Below are 16,879 nucleotides of genomic sequence, written 5' to 3' on the forward strand. Positions count from 1 at the left end.
ATTCAGAGTGGTAAGAAGCAAAGAGAGGAGCTTGCTCGTTCTGTCCTTTAAATTTGCTCTGGATTGTTGAAAGGAACTCATGGAAGGAATATACACAGTTACATAAACCAGCATTTAATTCTGGGCTGTTTCAAACCTTCAAACTCTTTAATAAAACCAGTTGTGAAACAGGACATTGTTGACAAGATAACAAGAAAAATAATATCTGACAATTAGCACTGGCTCTCACTGAAGGGTAAAGGGTGATCTTTTTAAACTCTCTCCTGCTGAGTATCCGTGGATTTTTCCTGAATATCTGACAAATATTTTTAGTTTCATGCACAACTTGTTTTGAGGGGCTTCTGTAATAACTCACTGGCTTGAAATCACCGAGCACCACAGACAACACCGTGTGAGAATGATTGCCAGCCTTCCTTCCCTGCTATAAACGAGGCAAATCTGAAAGAAAATAAATGTTTGTTCTGTCCCAGCAATTGCAGGAATGCAGTGAGGATGAAGAGGATCGGGAATGCCTGAAACAAGCCATCACTGCCCTCCTGAACCTGCAGTGCAGCATGGAGCGCATTTACAGCAAACACTCCCCGAGGCGGCGGCCTGGGTGAGCACAGACACACCCTGCCTCCCCAAAAGGGGCAGGGAAGGAGATAAATCATCTTTCCTTGTCAGGAAATCTATATATTCCCATTTCCAGGCATGTCTTTCTGACAGTTTTCGTTGTAAATGGAGCAGCAGCCCAGAACCTTCACGCCCCACTTCTAAGAGAATAATGTGGATATCTTACTCCCTTCCCCAACCAAAGCAGTGCTTGTGGCTTATTTGGAACTTAGGGCATATTTAGGGGAAAAAATAATGTATAAGCAGTTAATTTAGCTGATTATTTTGGTCTCTTGGGATGGCAGACGTGGAACGTGCCTGTTGTGACCTTTTCTGTTCTTCTCTCAAGGGAGCCGGTCTGTCGCTTCTACCACCGACAGATAAGGAGCAAACACTTGGCCATCAAGAAAATGAACGAGATCCAGAAAAACATTGATGGCTGGGAAGGCAAAGACATTGGGCAGTGCTGCAATGAGTTCATCATGGAAGGGGGCCTGACCAAAATAGGAGCCAAGCACGAGCGGCACATCTTCCTCTTCGACGGTTTGATGATCAGCTGCAAAACCAACCATGGGCAGTCGCGGCTCCCCGGCTACAGCAGCGCCGAGTACAGGCTGAAGGAGAAGATCATCATGAGGAAAATCCAGGTGATTGACAAAGAGGACACCCCTGAATACAAACATGCCTTTGAGCTGGTGTCCAAGGATGACAACAGCGTCCTGTTCGCTGCCAAGTCCGCCGAGGAGAAGAGCAACTGGATGGCGGCGCTGATCTCGCTGCAGTACCGCAGCACCCTGGACAGGATGCTGGACTCAGTCCTGCTGCAGGAGGAGAACGAGCAGCCCCTGAGGCTGCCCAGCCCAAACGTTTATCGTTTCGTCGTGGAGGACTCTGAGGAGAACATTGTGTTTGAGGACAACCTGCAGAGCAGGAATGGCATTCCCATCATCAAGGGAGGGACGGTGGTGAAGCTCATCGAGAGGCTGACGTACCACATGTATGCAGGTATCCTAGATATGTTTTTTAAGCTCATGCTTCTATGGGGAATGAAATTAATCTTTTATCTTTAGCTGGGTTTTTCTGCATGTAATTAAATGTAAAGTAAGATTTGCAGGGGGAAAAAAAATCTATTGGTAAATGGCCTGGCATTGCTGGCAAAACCATAAGAAAATTTTGGGTGTGCAAACCCTTCACCCCCAAAAAACTCCCACAACAGTGTGTTTCCTGAGATCATTGTTGCTAAAGCAGTGGAGCTGTTACAGGCTGTGTGTCTGTGGAGGGAGAAAAAAGTTGGAAGTTATGTTTATTTTATTTATTATCCTCACCCTGCCGCTCTGGGAAGTCCCTGTGTTGAAGAGGATGCGAAGCACAACCAGCATTTTGCAGACTTTGCTGTGAAATACTGTCTTAAAGGCACAGAAATGAAACCTTGAAGTAGTTGCATGAAGTGCTGATGTTGAGGAAAACGTTAGGTCTCAGTTTTGGGGTGAAAGGCACAGGCTGAAAGGGGAAGCTGTACAATTTTTGTTAATTGCAAATAATAACAGTCTCCTTTGTGCTTTTTACAAAACTGGCCAGTTTTTAAGTGATTGTTTTTGTGAAATTAAGATTAGATATTGTGAAACTATAATAATTTTTTTTAAATAGCATTTAAAGCTCAGTATTGAGCAGCTGCTCAGTGTGCAAGTTACCCTCAGCTGTGTTGTCTGTGTGTCCCAGCTCATCCAGTCCTAAAATGTGATGGATTTTGATGGCTTATGCTCTTATCACCTTTCCTGAATAAACTGATGTGTTTGAGTATTAGTTTCATGGAATTCCAGATTGGTTTGGGTTGGAAGGGACTTTAAAGACCATCTTGCCCTACCCCCCTGCCTTGGGCAGATTTAGATATTTTTGGTGTTAGAGGAGATTTTTCTGCACATTAAAATTTTCTCTGTGTATTTTATTTCTGATATTTTCCAATTGGATTAAAAAAGAAAAACAAACCCAAAACACTCCCATCATTTTCTTCTTCTGTCCTTACAGATCCCAATTTCGTACGGACTTTCCTCACCACCTACCGCTCCTTTTGCAAGCCCCAGGAGCTGCTGAGTTTGCTGATAGAAAGGTAAGGAATGGTCATACTTCCTGAAGTTATGGAGAGGTTTTAGAATCACAGAATAGAATCCCAGAATGGTTTGAGTTGGAAAGAACCTTAAAGCCCAGCTCATTCCACCCCCTGCCATGGGCAGGGACACCTTCCACTAGCCCAGGTTGCTCCAGGCCCCATCCAAGCTGGTTTTGGACACTTCCAGGGATCCAGAGGCAGCCACAGCTTCTCTGGGCAACCTGTGCCAGGGCCTCCCCACCCTCCCAGCCAACAATTCCTTCCCAATATCCCATCTAAACCTACTCTTTGTTAATAGGAAGCCATTCCCCCTTGTTCTGTCACTACAGTTCCTGATGAGTTTTGTGTGTTTGGAATCATAAACATCCCAAGTTGGAAGGGACCCACAGGGATCAGAGAGTCCCTGCTCAGGTTCCCAGCGTCATGTTTCACGTGTTTTAGTGAAGTTTGTAAAACAGTAACTTCATAAAACAGTGATCCAAGTTTTTAAGGCAACCTTCCTTCTCCTAGTTTAAATGAGTTACCTGAACTGGGTATTACCTGGAACACAGCCTGGGCTGTGGGGTGGTGATGTTGTGAACTGCTAAACTTCCAGGTCTCGATGCAAATAAAGACAGAAATGTTCTGAGCGGTTTGTTTGAGCACACAGACTTAATGTAAACAGCATTTTAATGCAGTGTGATAAAGCTGCTCTTAAGCTCTCGTCTAATCTTCCCTTAATCAAGCTAGCAGGCCCTTAAAAACCTTATATCCCAGTCTAGACATCTTGTGATGAGCAGAGAACCAGTGAATTAGCCGGGCGTGGACCTCGGGGAGGAGGGAATTCCAGGCGAACTGGATGTCACAGGAGTGCTTGAGTCTCACCACACTGAATTTATTTGAACTACAATTGCTCCCCACGTCCTCCATAAAGGCTTTGTGTTTGATCTTAACTGCCATCAGTTCTCTGGTGCTCTCCTGCCTAGGTTTGAGATCCCGGAGCCGGAGCCCACGGAAGCGGACAGGCTGGCCATCGAGAAGGGGGAGCAGCCCATCAGCGCCGACCTGAAGCGCTTCCGCAAGGAATACGTCCAGCCAGTGCAGCTCAGGTTGATTTGCTTTCCAGTTTGTTACAGCCAGACTCGAGTTCCCTGATTACATGGTGTTCCTGGAGACACTAATCTCCCCTGGAGACTGCAGGGACTTATCCGTGTCTGCGAGCAGCCCGGTATCCCAGATCATGCTCTCATTAGTCACACCGACTCCTGGAGCTGTTGGAGCTGCACTTTGGTTCCCAGAGCTGTGATCCCCACCCACAGACACTGCGTGGCTGCTGTGGACAGCGGGTGTGGGTGAGGGATGTGTAGCTGAGAGCGGTTCTGAATGGGCTCCTTGTTCCCAGGCCCTGTGAAGATCGTTCCTCTGTTTCCAGTTTTCCAGCCCTGCTGGTGTTTTGCTCCCTTTCCCAGCCCCGTGGATGTGTTTGCACACAGACAGGGAGACTCTTGTCTGTGCTGCAACATTGCAGTGGCTGCAGTGAATCTTCAAGGTCTTGCTGACCAAGCTAATTTGGGGAACAATTAAGCATTTCTAGCATGAATGAGGCTAATTGTTCCCCTGATTGAGGATTGAGTCAGGAGGAGACGGATCACAACCAGAGTTTGCTAGAACAACTTTTAACTGTTTTGATGAGTAGCATCAAGAGATTACCATTAATGGCACATCAATTTTACTATTAATGTAACTATTAGTGGCACCCTCAGATATTCTTCTGGCACACATTCCTAGTTTACTTGTTGGAGCAACAGCAGTTGACTCAAAGTGAAGGGTAACACTGACATGCCAGTACCTTGAGCATGTTGAGAAAGTCACTTAGAGGTCCCCTTTCCATCAGATACCCGTGTGCATATATATATAAAGGATTAAAAAGATAAGGATGTGTGTAATACAGGAGTTTTCCTCCACATGTAGCAGCCACCACCTTCTTGAACGTGCTCCAAGTTATACAACCTCAGCGTAACCTTGATACTCGTGTGCTCCTGGCCTTGGGCTGCTTATCAGGCCCTTGGTGTTCCCAGTTTATCAGCTCCTGTGGGTTCAGCAGGACCAGTAGTCTCCAGAGTTATCAGTTCTTGGGAGAGCTGCCTCTCAGCTCGTGCTTTGCTGTTTTCTGGGAGCTCTTTCCGATCCCTGTGATGTGTTTCCAGTAGCTTGGAACTGTCTTAGAGCTGAAAATAAGTGTCTGGGTTTGAGCTGTTGATTCCAGCGTTGTTAATAGCATTGACCTCTACTTCAGAGAGATCTGGGATTTGGGAACGAGGTGGAGAACAGGGAGATGCTCATCCCTCCCTCCCTGCCCAACACTCCCCATCTCATAGGAGACACTGTGCAGTGCCCAGGCATGGAAAGGGCAGTGGCTTTGGCATAAAAGCATGTGAGGTCATGAGGAGGAGTTGCTAAGCTGGAAGTGCAGTCAGCAGATCCAAGCAATCTCTCTTGCTTTTCCAGTGCTTTTTACCATTGGATCTCAAAGGCAGAGATGGATTAGATAAGATCCTGTTTTACTTTTAGTGGCTACTTGCATCAAAACTTGGCTGCTTAGAAGGTGGTGTTGATTTCCAGCCTGAATGATCCCTTTGGGCAGCAGTTCTTTTATGGGATAAACCTTATTTTTTCCCTTACACCCTGGGAAAAGGAGAGCTAAGGAACTCCTCCGTGTGTTCACACGGATGTAATTCATTTGTCTGAGCTAAGCCAGCCCCTCTCCAGAGCTGTGACTCACAGATTGCAATCAGGTCTCTGCCCTGTCCCTCTCAGATCTTCTTGCCACCAATTTAAAGGGCTGAGCCACCAAACCCAGTATCCTCATACCCAATTAGCACTGTTTTCCCAGTGGAAAACTCCCAGTTCAGCAGCACAGGGCTGGAGTAACCACATCTCCCTGGAACCATCTCCCCTGAGCCCGAGGCCGTGGGTTCTCCATCAGCCCCATCATCCTGTTGAGTTGGCACAAGGAATATCTCTTGTCCTGGGTGATGTAGGAGATTTTTGCTCACTCTTCAGGTAAGGTCATGCATTGCACTTTGATAAATCAAATGTTTGAGGTGCGAGCTCAACTTGTTTACCTGAGGAAGAGGCAAACCAGTTTTCTGTTCTGATTTATCCTGAATGTAGAAGGCAGAGGAGCAGTTGGAGTTCACTTTGAGAGGCTGGTTTATTACTGATTTGTTTAAGAAAGGGTAGGGAAAAATCAAGAGGGAGTTTAGTGTTATCCTTAAAGGAAGTATTGGATCTAGTATGGCTTTTTTGTGTCATTAAAAAGTTGTAAGAGAAGGGCAGTAACAAGAACTGCAGCAACTTTGAAGCTGAAATTTGTGTGTAGGAAAGAGACCATTACAATTTTGTTTCTTACCAAATGGGAAATCTTAATTAGCTTTTTTATTAAAAAAAAAAAAGACATTAGAAATGGCATTTTTTGTATTAGATTTTTTAAAAACCACCAAAATATATATATGCTAAAACTGGGAAATTAGGTCTTAAATACCAGAGATTTCTGTGGTCATGGGTACCTTGCTCAGTTTTTGTTCTGTTCCTTTGTCCACATGTATTTTGATAGTTACCAACTACATGAATCTGTAACTCAGTTTTGTAGGATTATGTTTTATTTGGTGTTTCTGTGGGATAAGCCTTGAAAGTCCTTAAAAAGAAACTTTATTTTTTCTCCTTCCTCAGAATATTGAATGTTTTTCGTCACTGGGTCGAGCACCATTTTTACGACTTTGAGAGAGATTTGGAGTTGCTGGAGAGGCTGGAGACCTTCATTTCCAGTGTCAGAGGTACAGGAGCAGGGTCCCGTTCTCATTCCACAATTTGGGACAATCTGGTTGATCCTGATGGGTTTTAGGCATGAGAATGTCTTTACACATGAGTAATTTTAATGCCTTTAATTGAGCTGTTTATGAGACTCTCCTTCACATGAGCAAGCTTTGGCCTGGAGCCTGAACAGCCACCTGGAGCCTGAACAGCATTAGGATAATAATACTTCAAGTATATTTACTTCTGGACAGTATGTTCATCTTTGCCTGACTCTGTGATTCAGGCTGTCACCTTCCCTTTCTCCATAGAGAATTCCTTCCCTGTTGCTTACTGAGATTAGATTTCCCATCTTGTTCTTCTCCCATTTATCTAAATTTCCAGTGAAAATCATTATCCTTTCAGAAGAGGATACCTGACCCTTTTGGTATCACTTCCTTCCAAACTAGATTTTTTTTTTTTTATGTGTTGGCATGTCGATTTTTAATATTTCTCCTGGCAATTCCAGATTTTCCTTTTCAGCTTGCCAGGCCTTACACTGGGCAATATCATTCTGAGACAAATAAGTAAAAGACAGTGGATACAGGTCACTTCTTTACATGCCAAAACTGTCAGAGGATGTGGTTAAATACACCTGGGCAGCACCTGGGTTCACATGTGTCTGTCTGCCAGCTGGTGGAGGTGCAAGAACCCGTAAGAAGAGAATAGAGAACCACAAACCTAATTAATTTGCATGCAGAAATGCAGAATTTTGAGTGCATATTCAAATTTTTGGGGGGTTGGTTTCACTAAATTATCAAAAGTCATTTAAAATCATAGAATCCCAGAATGGTTTGGGTTAGGAGGGACCTTAAGGACCATGTTGTTTCAACCCCCTGCCATTTGCAGGGACACCTTCCACTATCCCACGTTGCTCCAACCTGGCCTTGGACACTTGAGGGATCCAGGGGCAGCCACAGCTTTTCTGGGCAGCCTGTGCCAGGGCCTCACTACCCTCACAACCAGGAATTCCTTCCCAATATCCCACCTAACCCTGCCCTCTGTCAGTTTAAAATTTAAGACGGTATTAAAAAAGCTGTGGGTTGGTTTGATTTTTTTTTTTTTCAAATGGTTTCTGCTTTACAGGCAAATCCATGAAGAAGTGGGTGGAATCCATTGCTAAGATCATCAGGAGGAAGAAAGCCCAGGCCAATGGGATCAGCCACAACATCACCTTCGAGAGCCCTCCCCCCCCCATCGAGTGGCACCTCTGGCGCGTGGGGCACAGCGAGAGCCTGGACCTCATGACCCTGCACCCCATAGAGATCGCTCGGCAGCTCACCCTGCTCGAGTCCGACCTGTACAGGTGGGGCTGAGCTCAAACACACCTTTTTTAGGTTCTTTTTTAGCTTATTTCTTAGATTATTATCGAGCAAGAAAGAGTTCACAGAATCGGTCAAAAATACGACACCCCCTCCGCGACTCCCAGAGTTCACGGGAAGGGATTTCCTTGCCATCTGTTCAATATCAAAATATACAAGGGAATAAAAAAGAAAAAAAAGGTTTTATAGCAGACAACATAAATAAGTGCAAGGAGGACAATCCATGGGTCTTAGAACTCCAAAGTGAAGCATCCATTCCTGCTTCAGTGACAGCGGGTTTTCTATTAAAACAAGCCACTTTTCCAGCAGGTTGCTCCCAAGTGCTTCAGCTTCCCGTTTTCCATTTGTAGCTCTTCTTAAGTTGCTTTCCTGCCCTTTCAGAAAATTAAACTCGCCCCTTTGCAGTTTTCTTATCTGAAAACGCTTATTCAAACCCACCCGATTTCAATTAAGATAAAAACGGGTTTCCCTCTGTGCTCGAATGCTCGTCAAAAAGTTGTTTCAAGTACTGTTTTGCAGCAGATTGGATTTGTGAAAATACCAGGTCGTGGTTAAGGGAAGAAATAACCTTTTAATGCAAACACAGAAATTACAAATTATTATTTGTACTGAGCATTCTGGGTGTTGTGTTTTGTCACTCCCAGGGCAGTGCAGCCTTCGGAACTGGTTGGCAGCGTGTGGACTAAGGAAGATAAGGAAATTAACTCCCCAAATCTCTTGAAAATGATTCGTCACACCACAAATCTCACTCTTTGGTTTGAGAAGTAAGTACAGGGCTGGCACTGGAATGGCATTAACCACTTTTACCCTGGGACTTGCTTGGGGTTTGCTGTTTTATCTTACAGGCCCTGCCAAAAACCCTCTCTTGGCTTTCCAACTCGGAACATATGTAAGATGTAATTACCTAAATTTGTACTTGAGATTCTGGAAGGAGAGCCAAAATCTGCATGCGGTGCGGTTTTTCTTGGAAAAAAATTGATTTAGTAGCTTGCAAAATGTCAGGTTTTATCTCTCAGTGTTTCTCAAATTCCATTTTTTGATCAGGTGCATCGTGGAGACGGAGAACTTTGAGGAGAGAGTGGCTGTGCTGAGCAGGATCATAGAAATCCTGCAGGTTTTTCAGGATCTGAACAATTTCAACGGTGTTCTGGAGATTGTCAGTGCCATGAACTCTGTGTCAGTGTACAGGCTGGATCACACCTTTGAGGTAAGGTTTGGGCACAGAAAAAGAAATTAAATCAGCATCCAGGCCTGTATCCACACACAGTTGTGAAGGGAAATCCGTGGTTTCATGGAGGAAAACAAGTGTGAAATGTTGTCAGCAAAGCCTCCCTTCAGTAAAACAGAAAAAGAAGAATAAAAATAAAATATTTTGAGTTCTGTGTGTCTTTGAAAGGCAGCATTTTAAGTTAAAATCAAATGTGTAATTTTTATTAAAAGACCAGGATTTTGCTTGTTCACTGATAGACAAAATAATCTTCTGTTTATAGTAGTCTCAGGATTCACGTGACTGAATTGTTGGGCTGGGAGTGCTGTAATCCAGAGCAAATATTTACAAGAAGTGCTTTCAGATCTGAATTTCAGCTCCCAAGTTTTGCTGAGACAGCCAGGGAATTGCCTTGTATTTGCTGATCACGGTATTGAGAAGATTTCCATCCCTGTTTTTTTCCTTTGGCAACTTAGGCACTACAGGAAAGGAAGAAAAGAGTCTTGGATGAAGCAGTAGAATTAAGCCAAGATCATTTTAAGAAGTATTTAGCTAAGCTCAAGTCAATCAACCCACCCTGTGTGCCTTTCTTTGGTAAGTCACACCAATATTTTGTGGTGTCAGTCCAAACTTGACTTTGCTGCAGGTGTGCAGTTAAAAACTCCCTTCTGTTTTTATCAGGAATATACCTGACAAATATCCTGAAGACAGAAGAAGGGAATCCTGACTTCCTTAAAAGACAAGGGAAAGAATTAATTAACTTCAGCAAGAGGAGAAAAGTGGCTGAAATTACAGGAGAAATCCAGCAGTACCAAAACCAGCCTTATTGTTTACGGATAGAGCCAGAAATCCGGGTAATCAACCATTAAATACCTGTTTGGGGATTGGAGAGGGGGAAAAAAGGTACACCACAAAAAGTGCCAAATAATCTTCTAATACTGGACCTAATTTTGCATGAATTGTGATCATCAGAAGAGGGGGGGAACAGTGGCTGGTGGAAAACAAAGCACCCCCACTAAGAACTACCCAGAAGTGGTGAAAAAGTAGATTTTAAACCAGTGAGTTACAAAGTATTTAATTAAAATTTCGTGTGTATCCTTGTTTTTTAAATCTTATTGGTGCTTGTTTCATTTAGAAATTCTTTGAGAATCTCAATCCCATGGGGAAGATCCCAGAAAAAGAGTTTACAGATTATCTGTTCAACAAGTCCTTAGAGATTGAACCTCGGAACTGCAAGCAGCCACCTCGATTTGTAAGTGTTTTCCTGAAAATTCGTGGAATCACACAATACCCTGAGATGGAAGGGACCCACAAGGATCATCAAGTCCAACTCCTGGATTATTTAATTAAAATTAAATAGCTAAAATCCACTGGTCACCCTGCATGGTTGACTCAATAAGTCATATGTATTTCCTTCAGAATTCCTTATCATCATTTTCCAGCTAAACTTGGTTTACAAATACTTCTATTCCTGATGCTTGTCTCTGTTAAAACATACAACCTTTGGCTTATTTTAAAATTAGCATTTTTCCCCCCAGAACCTGAAATATTGCTGTTATATTTGTATGTCTTACCATATAGTCATATGATAAAATGTGGAGCAACATTTCTCATTTCACAATATCGAGAAGTCTTATATTAATACTAACTGAAATAAGACTTTTACACATAATGTGTTCAGTTTTCTTTAAATAGAAGGTAATTTCTGTTTTTCTTTTGTCGAAATATTTGGTGTTGTTGCAAAATTTGCACAACTTGACCAGGTGCAACCTTCTTGCTGAAGAAAATACAGTTCAATTCAAAGGAGTAGCAATTTAGGGGTTTAAAAAAAAACCAGCTACTGGAGCCCAGGATTCTTTTTTAAGCAGGAAGATCGTGGTCTAGAGCACTTGTTTTTTATATGTTGTAATTGCCTGAGGAGCTGGAGACATCTCTGATTTTTGGGAGAGCTATAAATCAGTTTTGAAATCTCCTGTTGGAGGAATGAGTGAGATGATATTACAAACGTGGCAAGAAAACGCCAGAAATCGCTGTTGCAAAAATGCTGTTACAGTAATTTCTGTGAAAGATTTTCTAAAAATAGGAGTCCACTCTGCCAGTCTGTCAGCTGGGCAGGAATTCTTTTACAGCTCACCATTTCCAAAGAGAGAATCTTATTGGAATTTCAGGAAAGTCCAGTTCTGGGTGCTGTAATTTGGACACCCCTGCAGGGTGGGAGCGTAATTCACCTTCCAAGGCTCAGCTTTGATCTGGGCTGTTACACTTGAGCCTAACAAGGCTGGGTTTGTCCACCCAGTGACCTGGGTGTAGGAATTTTGTCCTTACTAACCCAGAGGATGTGGACAACGTGTGTCCAGGTGTGTCCCTGATCCTGGATGTGTGTAGGGTCCTGGTGACCTGTGGATAAGCACAGAGTGTGTCTGTGGTGCTGCTCTGTGGCTTGAAGTAACTTTGTCTTTCCCAAGGTTGTGACTTGATTTTCCCTGTGTTTTGTCCTGCTTGGCATCAGAAACTGGACTCTTCAGTCTTCATAGTTGTGGAAAAAAACCCTAAAATTAAGCTGGGAAAAAAAGATTTATTAAGTTGCACCCATAACATCCCAGTAAACTCCTGCTGTATAAATAACACTGTACCTCACAACAGTTGTCCCTGTACAGCTCCTTAAGGTGTATTTGATAAATACTGTTAAAAATATCTCCCAGAGCCTTGGAAATGTTGCTGTCTGGAATGTCAGCAGTGCTAACAGCTTCACTGTCTGCAGCCTAGGAAAACAACCTACCCCCTGAAATCCCCCGGGATAAGGCCCAACACGGGCAGACACGGCTCCACCTCTGGCACCTTGAGGAGTCATCCACTGCCACTCGAAAAGGAGCCCAGCAAGATAAGCTTCAGTAGGATCACTGAGGCAGAACATGAATCCACAGTTTCGGCACCCACCTCTCCCAACACCCCGTCTACGCCACCGGTGTCGGCGACTTCGGAGTTCAGTGTGTTCTCAGACATAGATCTCAACAGTTCTTATGGTAAATACGTTCTAAGAATCGTTGCTGCTGTCCCTCAGGCTCCCCAGATTTATTCCTTTAAAACAAAAAAGTTGCAAAATTCAGAGTAGTGAAGTTAATTCCCACCGTAACTGAAAATCGGTAGTTCGGGAATGTTTTACGCAGGAAATTTTAATTCGCTTTGGCAGGAGATAAACTTGGAGATTTTCGTGATCTCTGAGATCACTGAAGCATTCTTTACGTGCAGATGTTCTGTCTGGAAGGTCTTTAATCCATTTTTTTCCCCCCACAGGTAACAACAGCATCTTCGCTCCCGTGAGTTTGCCTCAGTCGAGTGAGTAGTGGAACTCTGTTAAATATTTAACTCTGCCTCTCCTGGGTTCAGGAAAGCTGAATGGGAATGAAAATCTGAAATCTGGGATGAAAATGTGGGCTGCATTCAGTGGGGTTCTTTGTAGGTCAGATGTCCAGTGAGGAATGTAAAGTCTAGAAACTGCCTGGTTTAGTTTTGGTGGGGTTTAGGTTTTTTATCTCCTGGCTCTTGCATGATTTTGCTTCTATTTTGGGTGTCCTTCATGATTATTCTGTTTGTCTAATGCTGCAAATGAAGCAACTTGATAATTTCCCAATTTCACTTAGTGAAAACAACTGCTCTGTTGCTGGGCAAGAAGCAGCTCCTTTTGTACCACACCTGTGAGGGATATCCTGCATTCACCTGTGTTTTCAGCTGCTCTTTTTGCTTATTCCACATCTTTTTTTTTCATAATGCGATTAAAATTTCCAACTGGAGAGCACAAGTGCCTGATGGATTGGCACACAGCTCTGGGCATTTCTGAGAGAAATAACAAAGGGGTGACAAAAGTCACCAGTACAGGTTGGGGGCTTGTGTTGTTTCTTAATTTGAGGATATTTTTTCCCCTCTCTAAAAACTCACTTGGAGTTTACTTGATTTATTTTCCTGTCCTTCAGCATTGCCTGCTGATTGTTGATGCATATCTTTGATTCTGGAAATAGGAGAACACTTTGAGAGACCTAGATCTGATTAAAGCAATGAATTAAAGAACTTCATGCTGCTGAAGTTACTGGTTCATGTTGCCGTGGAGCACAAAGATCTGCTTGTCTGAGCTGCTTCGAGTTTGGCTTAATATTCCAGAATATGTTCCTCAGATATTGCACAAGCAGTAAAAGATCTGCTTTTCCCTCTCCAGAGACTTTCTTCAGCTCCTGGGGGAGCTTTCCCAAACTGAGTGATGAGCCTCAGAACCCTCCTCCGCTTCCTCCACGAAAAAAGATGGATCAGGATGCTTCTAATGCTAAGGTATTTCTGTCCTAGATTGAATAACTTGGATGATAAATCAGGGATTATCCAGAATGATTTAGGTTGGAAAAGACCTTGAAGACTGTTGAGTCCAGCCATCGAGCTGATGGGATTCTGTCAATCTAAAAGACTTTGAGATGCAGAGCTCCAGTTGCCCTTTCCAAGTTTTATGTTCCCAGTGTCCAAACTGTAAGAATTTCAGGAACACAGTTGTCCTGTTTGGATCAATGGGCTGTCCTGTTTCTGACAGCACCAGTAGCAGAGATCAGGAGAATTCTGCATCTGTCAGATTTGCTCTTTAAACACTTGGACAAGGGGGAATGGCCTTAAGCTGCCAGAGGGCAGGGTTAGATGGGATATGGAGAAGGAAGTTTTGGCTGAGAGGGTGGGGAGGCCCTGGCACAGGTTGCCCAGAGAAGCTGTGGCTGCCCCTGGATCCCTGGAGGTATCCAAGGACACACTGGATGGCGCTTGAGGCAACCTGGTCTGGTGGAAGGTGTCCCTGCCCATGGCAGGGGGGTGGAACTAGATGACCTTCAGGATCCTTTCCAACCCAAACTGTTCCACGATTCCTTGATCTCCATTTCTCACAATGCCTTTTCCGCTGCAGGGAAACTTAAAGTCGGACGACGACCCTCCGGCAATCCCACCTCGGCAGCCGCCGCCTCCAAAGATCCAGCCTCGTGCTCCTGCTTACACCAACCCCCTGGACCAGCCTCTGCACAGCCCTCCTCCTCCACCCCCCCGGGACCCTCTTCCCGACACTCCCCCGCCGGTGCCGCTCCGGCCGCCCGAGCACTTCATCAACTGCCCGCTGAGCCTGCAGCCGCCGCCGCTGGGACGCTTCCACCGGGATCCCGAGTGGCTGCGGGAGGCTGGCACGGGCCCCAGCTCCCCGGGCACCCCTCCCAGCACCCCTTCTCCCCGGGTCCTGCGCCGCTGCTGCGTGACCAGCGCGAGTCACAACAACCTGGTGCACCCGCCCGTGCCCCCCGTCCCGCCCCGGCACAACTCCAGCCCTCAGCTACCAAAACTGCCACCAAAGACTTACAAAAGGGAGCTCTCCCACCCTCCTTTGCACAGACTGTCTTTGCTAGAAAATGCAGAAACTCCTCAATGACCTTTGCCATAGTAGTCATTGACACTGGAATAGTATTTGTAAAGTTTCCTCTTTTCTTTTTTTTTTTTTTTTTATTTATTCGAAAAGAAAAAAAAAGGCGGTGTATTTTAGTATTTTCACAAATTATGCTCTTAAAGTGCTGCTGATCAAAAAAAAAAAAAAAAAAAAAAAGGTTTAAATTGGAAAAAATTCAGATGACACACACACAAACACTCCAGCCTGTGTGGTTGGGCAGCATTACCCTCAGGTGAGCAGCAGCATTGCCTTGGTTCACATCCTCAGTGCCGACAGTTCTGCCAGGACACAAAAATAGACCTTTTGCACTGTAAAATACACTAAACCAATTTTAAACTGACATCACTGAATTGCACTGAGCCAAAAAAAAAAAAAAGGTGTGTCTGTGGAATTTTTTTCAAAAAAATTTGAGCACCAGTGGCCTTTTTTTTTAGTTAAAAAACCCAACCATGGGACGCTCAACAACACGAGGATATGAAGTGTCACCGATTTGAAACCTCTGGCTAAGCCTGGAGGTTCCTGAGTGACAGCTCCTGTTCTGGGATATTTTCATGCCGTGTCTTAATCGCCATTGATTTGCTGCTGAAGACAAAAACTAGGTTGAAATCTAAATACCAAAATATTCAGTTGGCCTTGGTTATTTGGAGAAAGGATGAACACGGAGTACCCATCTGGGATATTGGGAAGGATCCCAAGTACATCCTGTTCAGATGTGCCTTTTTATTTTGGTAGGCGAAGGTGTCTTAAGCTAAAGAATTTATCTACTGTTGTGGAGAACAAAACTATGCCTGTGTCTGTACAATTGTTTATATTGTATATTTACATATATTCTAATCACCTGTATAAATTGAAGTTGACTTTGAGGCCTATAATACAGTTGCTACTCCTGTGATCGTATCCAGCCAGAAGCGTTTCCTCTGGCTTGGGAACAGTCTTGCCTTCCAAACCTAACAACTTTTCTGTAGATCTACACTTAACTTAATCGTGAATCCATTTTGGAAATTGGTAGCATTTAAACCAGCAAACACTTAAAAGCTTTATTAAACTTTTTGAACTGATAAGTGAATGGAACTTTTCTTTGCCAGTCGAACGCCGTGTTTGAACTGGTGCGAGAGTGAGTCTGTTTTACTGGTAGTACTGTAGCAGCATTTACAAAGTGGCCTTCAGAAGCCACATTTTATTTACTGGTCTGTGGCCTTTTACTGTGCTTTGTATCAGAGTTCTTAACAAGATTAATAAATCACCCCAGTCTTAATTTTTAAGAGCTTGAGCGGTGCGTGTTCCTTGTAAGGACAAGGTTGGGAATTGCATTTGGGACAATACAAAATGCCCCAGTTTTCCATGCTGCTGGTCTTCAGTCTTTGGCAGCTGGGCCCATCCCAGGCTTCCAAGTCACACTCCAGGTTCTCATCATCCTGCCTGTATTGCTCCCACCGTCTTGGCTGTTCCCTCTGGAAAAGGAGAGATGTCCGGGGAGGGATGTTAATTAGAAACATCCTGAGTTAGAAGGGACCCACCAGGATCATCGAGTCCAAATCCTGGCCCTGCACAGGACCACCCCAAGAATCCCACCATTTTCTCCTGGGAAGATGCATTTTGCCATCTATCTCTTCGACAGTCTTCTCCAACTGCCTGTCCCCTTCGTGTTCCTTTCCTGAGGAAGAAAAGAGGGCATCTACTCATGCAACTTTTTATAGGAGAGCTGCTTCATTTTGAAAAAATAAGGTTCAAGAAGTCCCAAATTTGAGATGCATGAACTGGGAGTGCAGGTAGGAAACAGATGATGCCTCAACCAAGTAAAATTCGTTACCTAGTTCTTTGCATTAAGTCTTTTGAATTTGTCATCAGCAGCTACTGCTAAAGAAGGAGAAAAATATTTTTTTAAGACTTCTGTGTGTTGTGGAAGAGGAAAAAATTCTCCCCCAAATTTTAGAATATATAGGTGTCAGCTTTATGCCTTCCTGTAAAAGTGCTTATGCCAGAACCATTTTCAATATCCCGTAGGAAAACATAACATGGCCATGGAAGTGGTCAAACACGGTCAGATTCCCACCAGCGCGGTTCAAGGAATGCCAAGAGAGCAATAAATTAACTTCTCAGTTACTTCATAATTAGAGGGATAGGTAAAAAGAACAACAAAAAAATGCCAGAGGGGAAAAATGTCAAGTTTGGGTTTGAAGTTGGCTTGTGTGGGAAAAGGCAGTTCCTTCAGAAAAGCACAGATCAACAGATGGAATGTGAAGGCATCTAATAGCAAAAGAAACATCTTTGTAGTTGTTTTCAGTGATCCTATTTTGGGTTCCAGAATTTCAGCACTTTTGTCTGCTCTGGAGCTGGAATAATTGGGGTCCTATGGCACCACT

At 44.0% G+C, this 16,879-nt stretch overlaps 1 protein-coding gene across 1 annotated transcript in view; it reads left to right on the forward strand.

The window, feature by feature from the left end:
* Positions 1-14,692, forward strand: part of SOS2 (SOS Ras/Rho guanine nucleotide exchange factor 2) — a 41,610-nt gene extending 26,918 nt beyond the window's left edge. Inside the window, exons 9-23 of the mRNA XM_051772097.1 lie at positions 471-598; positions 944-1,599; positions 2,620-2,701; positions 3,667-3,789; positions 6,413-6,516; positions 7,619-7,838; positions 8,499-8,618; positions 8,899-9,061; positions 9,538-9,655; positions 9,743-9,915; positions 10,197-10,313; positions 11,823-12,084; positions 12,356-12,397; positions 13,272-13,381; positions 13,992-14,692. Of these exons, the coding sequence (XP_051628057.1) occupies positions 471-598; positions 944-1,599; positions 2,620-2,701; positions 3,667-3,789; positions 6,413-6,516; positions 7,619-7,838; positions 8,499-8,618; positions 8,899-9,061; positions 9,538-9,655; positions 9,743-9,915; positions 10,197-10,313; positions 11,823-12,084; positions 12,356-12,397; positions 13,272-13,381; positions 13,992-14,501 (2,928 nt within the window). The 3' untranslated portion in view covers positions 14,502-14,692. The remainder of the gene's footprint in view (positions 1-470; positions 599-943; positions 1,600-2,619; positions 2,702-3,666; positions 3,790-6,412; positions 6,517-7,618; positions 7,839-8,498; positions 8,619-8,898; positions 9,062-9,537; positions 9,656-9,742; positions 9,916-10,196; positions 10,314-11,822; positions 12,085-12,355; positions 12,398-13,271; positions 13,382-13,991) is intronic.
* The last annotated feature ends 2,187 nt before the right edge of the window (positions 14,693-16,879 follow it).

This window comes from Manacus candei, unplaced genomic scaffold, assembly GCF_025592945.1.
Source record: "Manacus candei isolate 608988 ecotype Guabito, Panama unplaced genomic scaffold, ASM2559294v1 h1tg000150l, whole genome shotgun sequence".
In the NCBI taxonomy this organism is placed as follows: Eukaryota; Metazoa; Chordata; class Aves; order Passeriformes; family Pipridae; genus Manacus; species Manacus candei.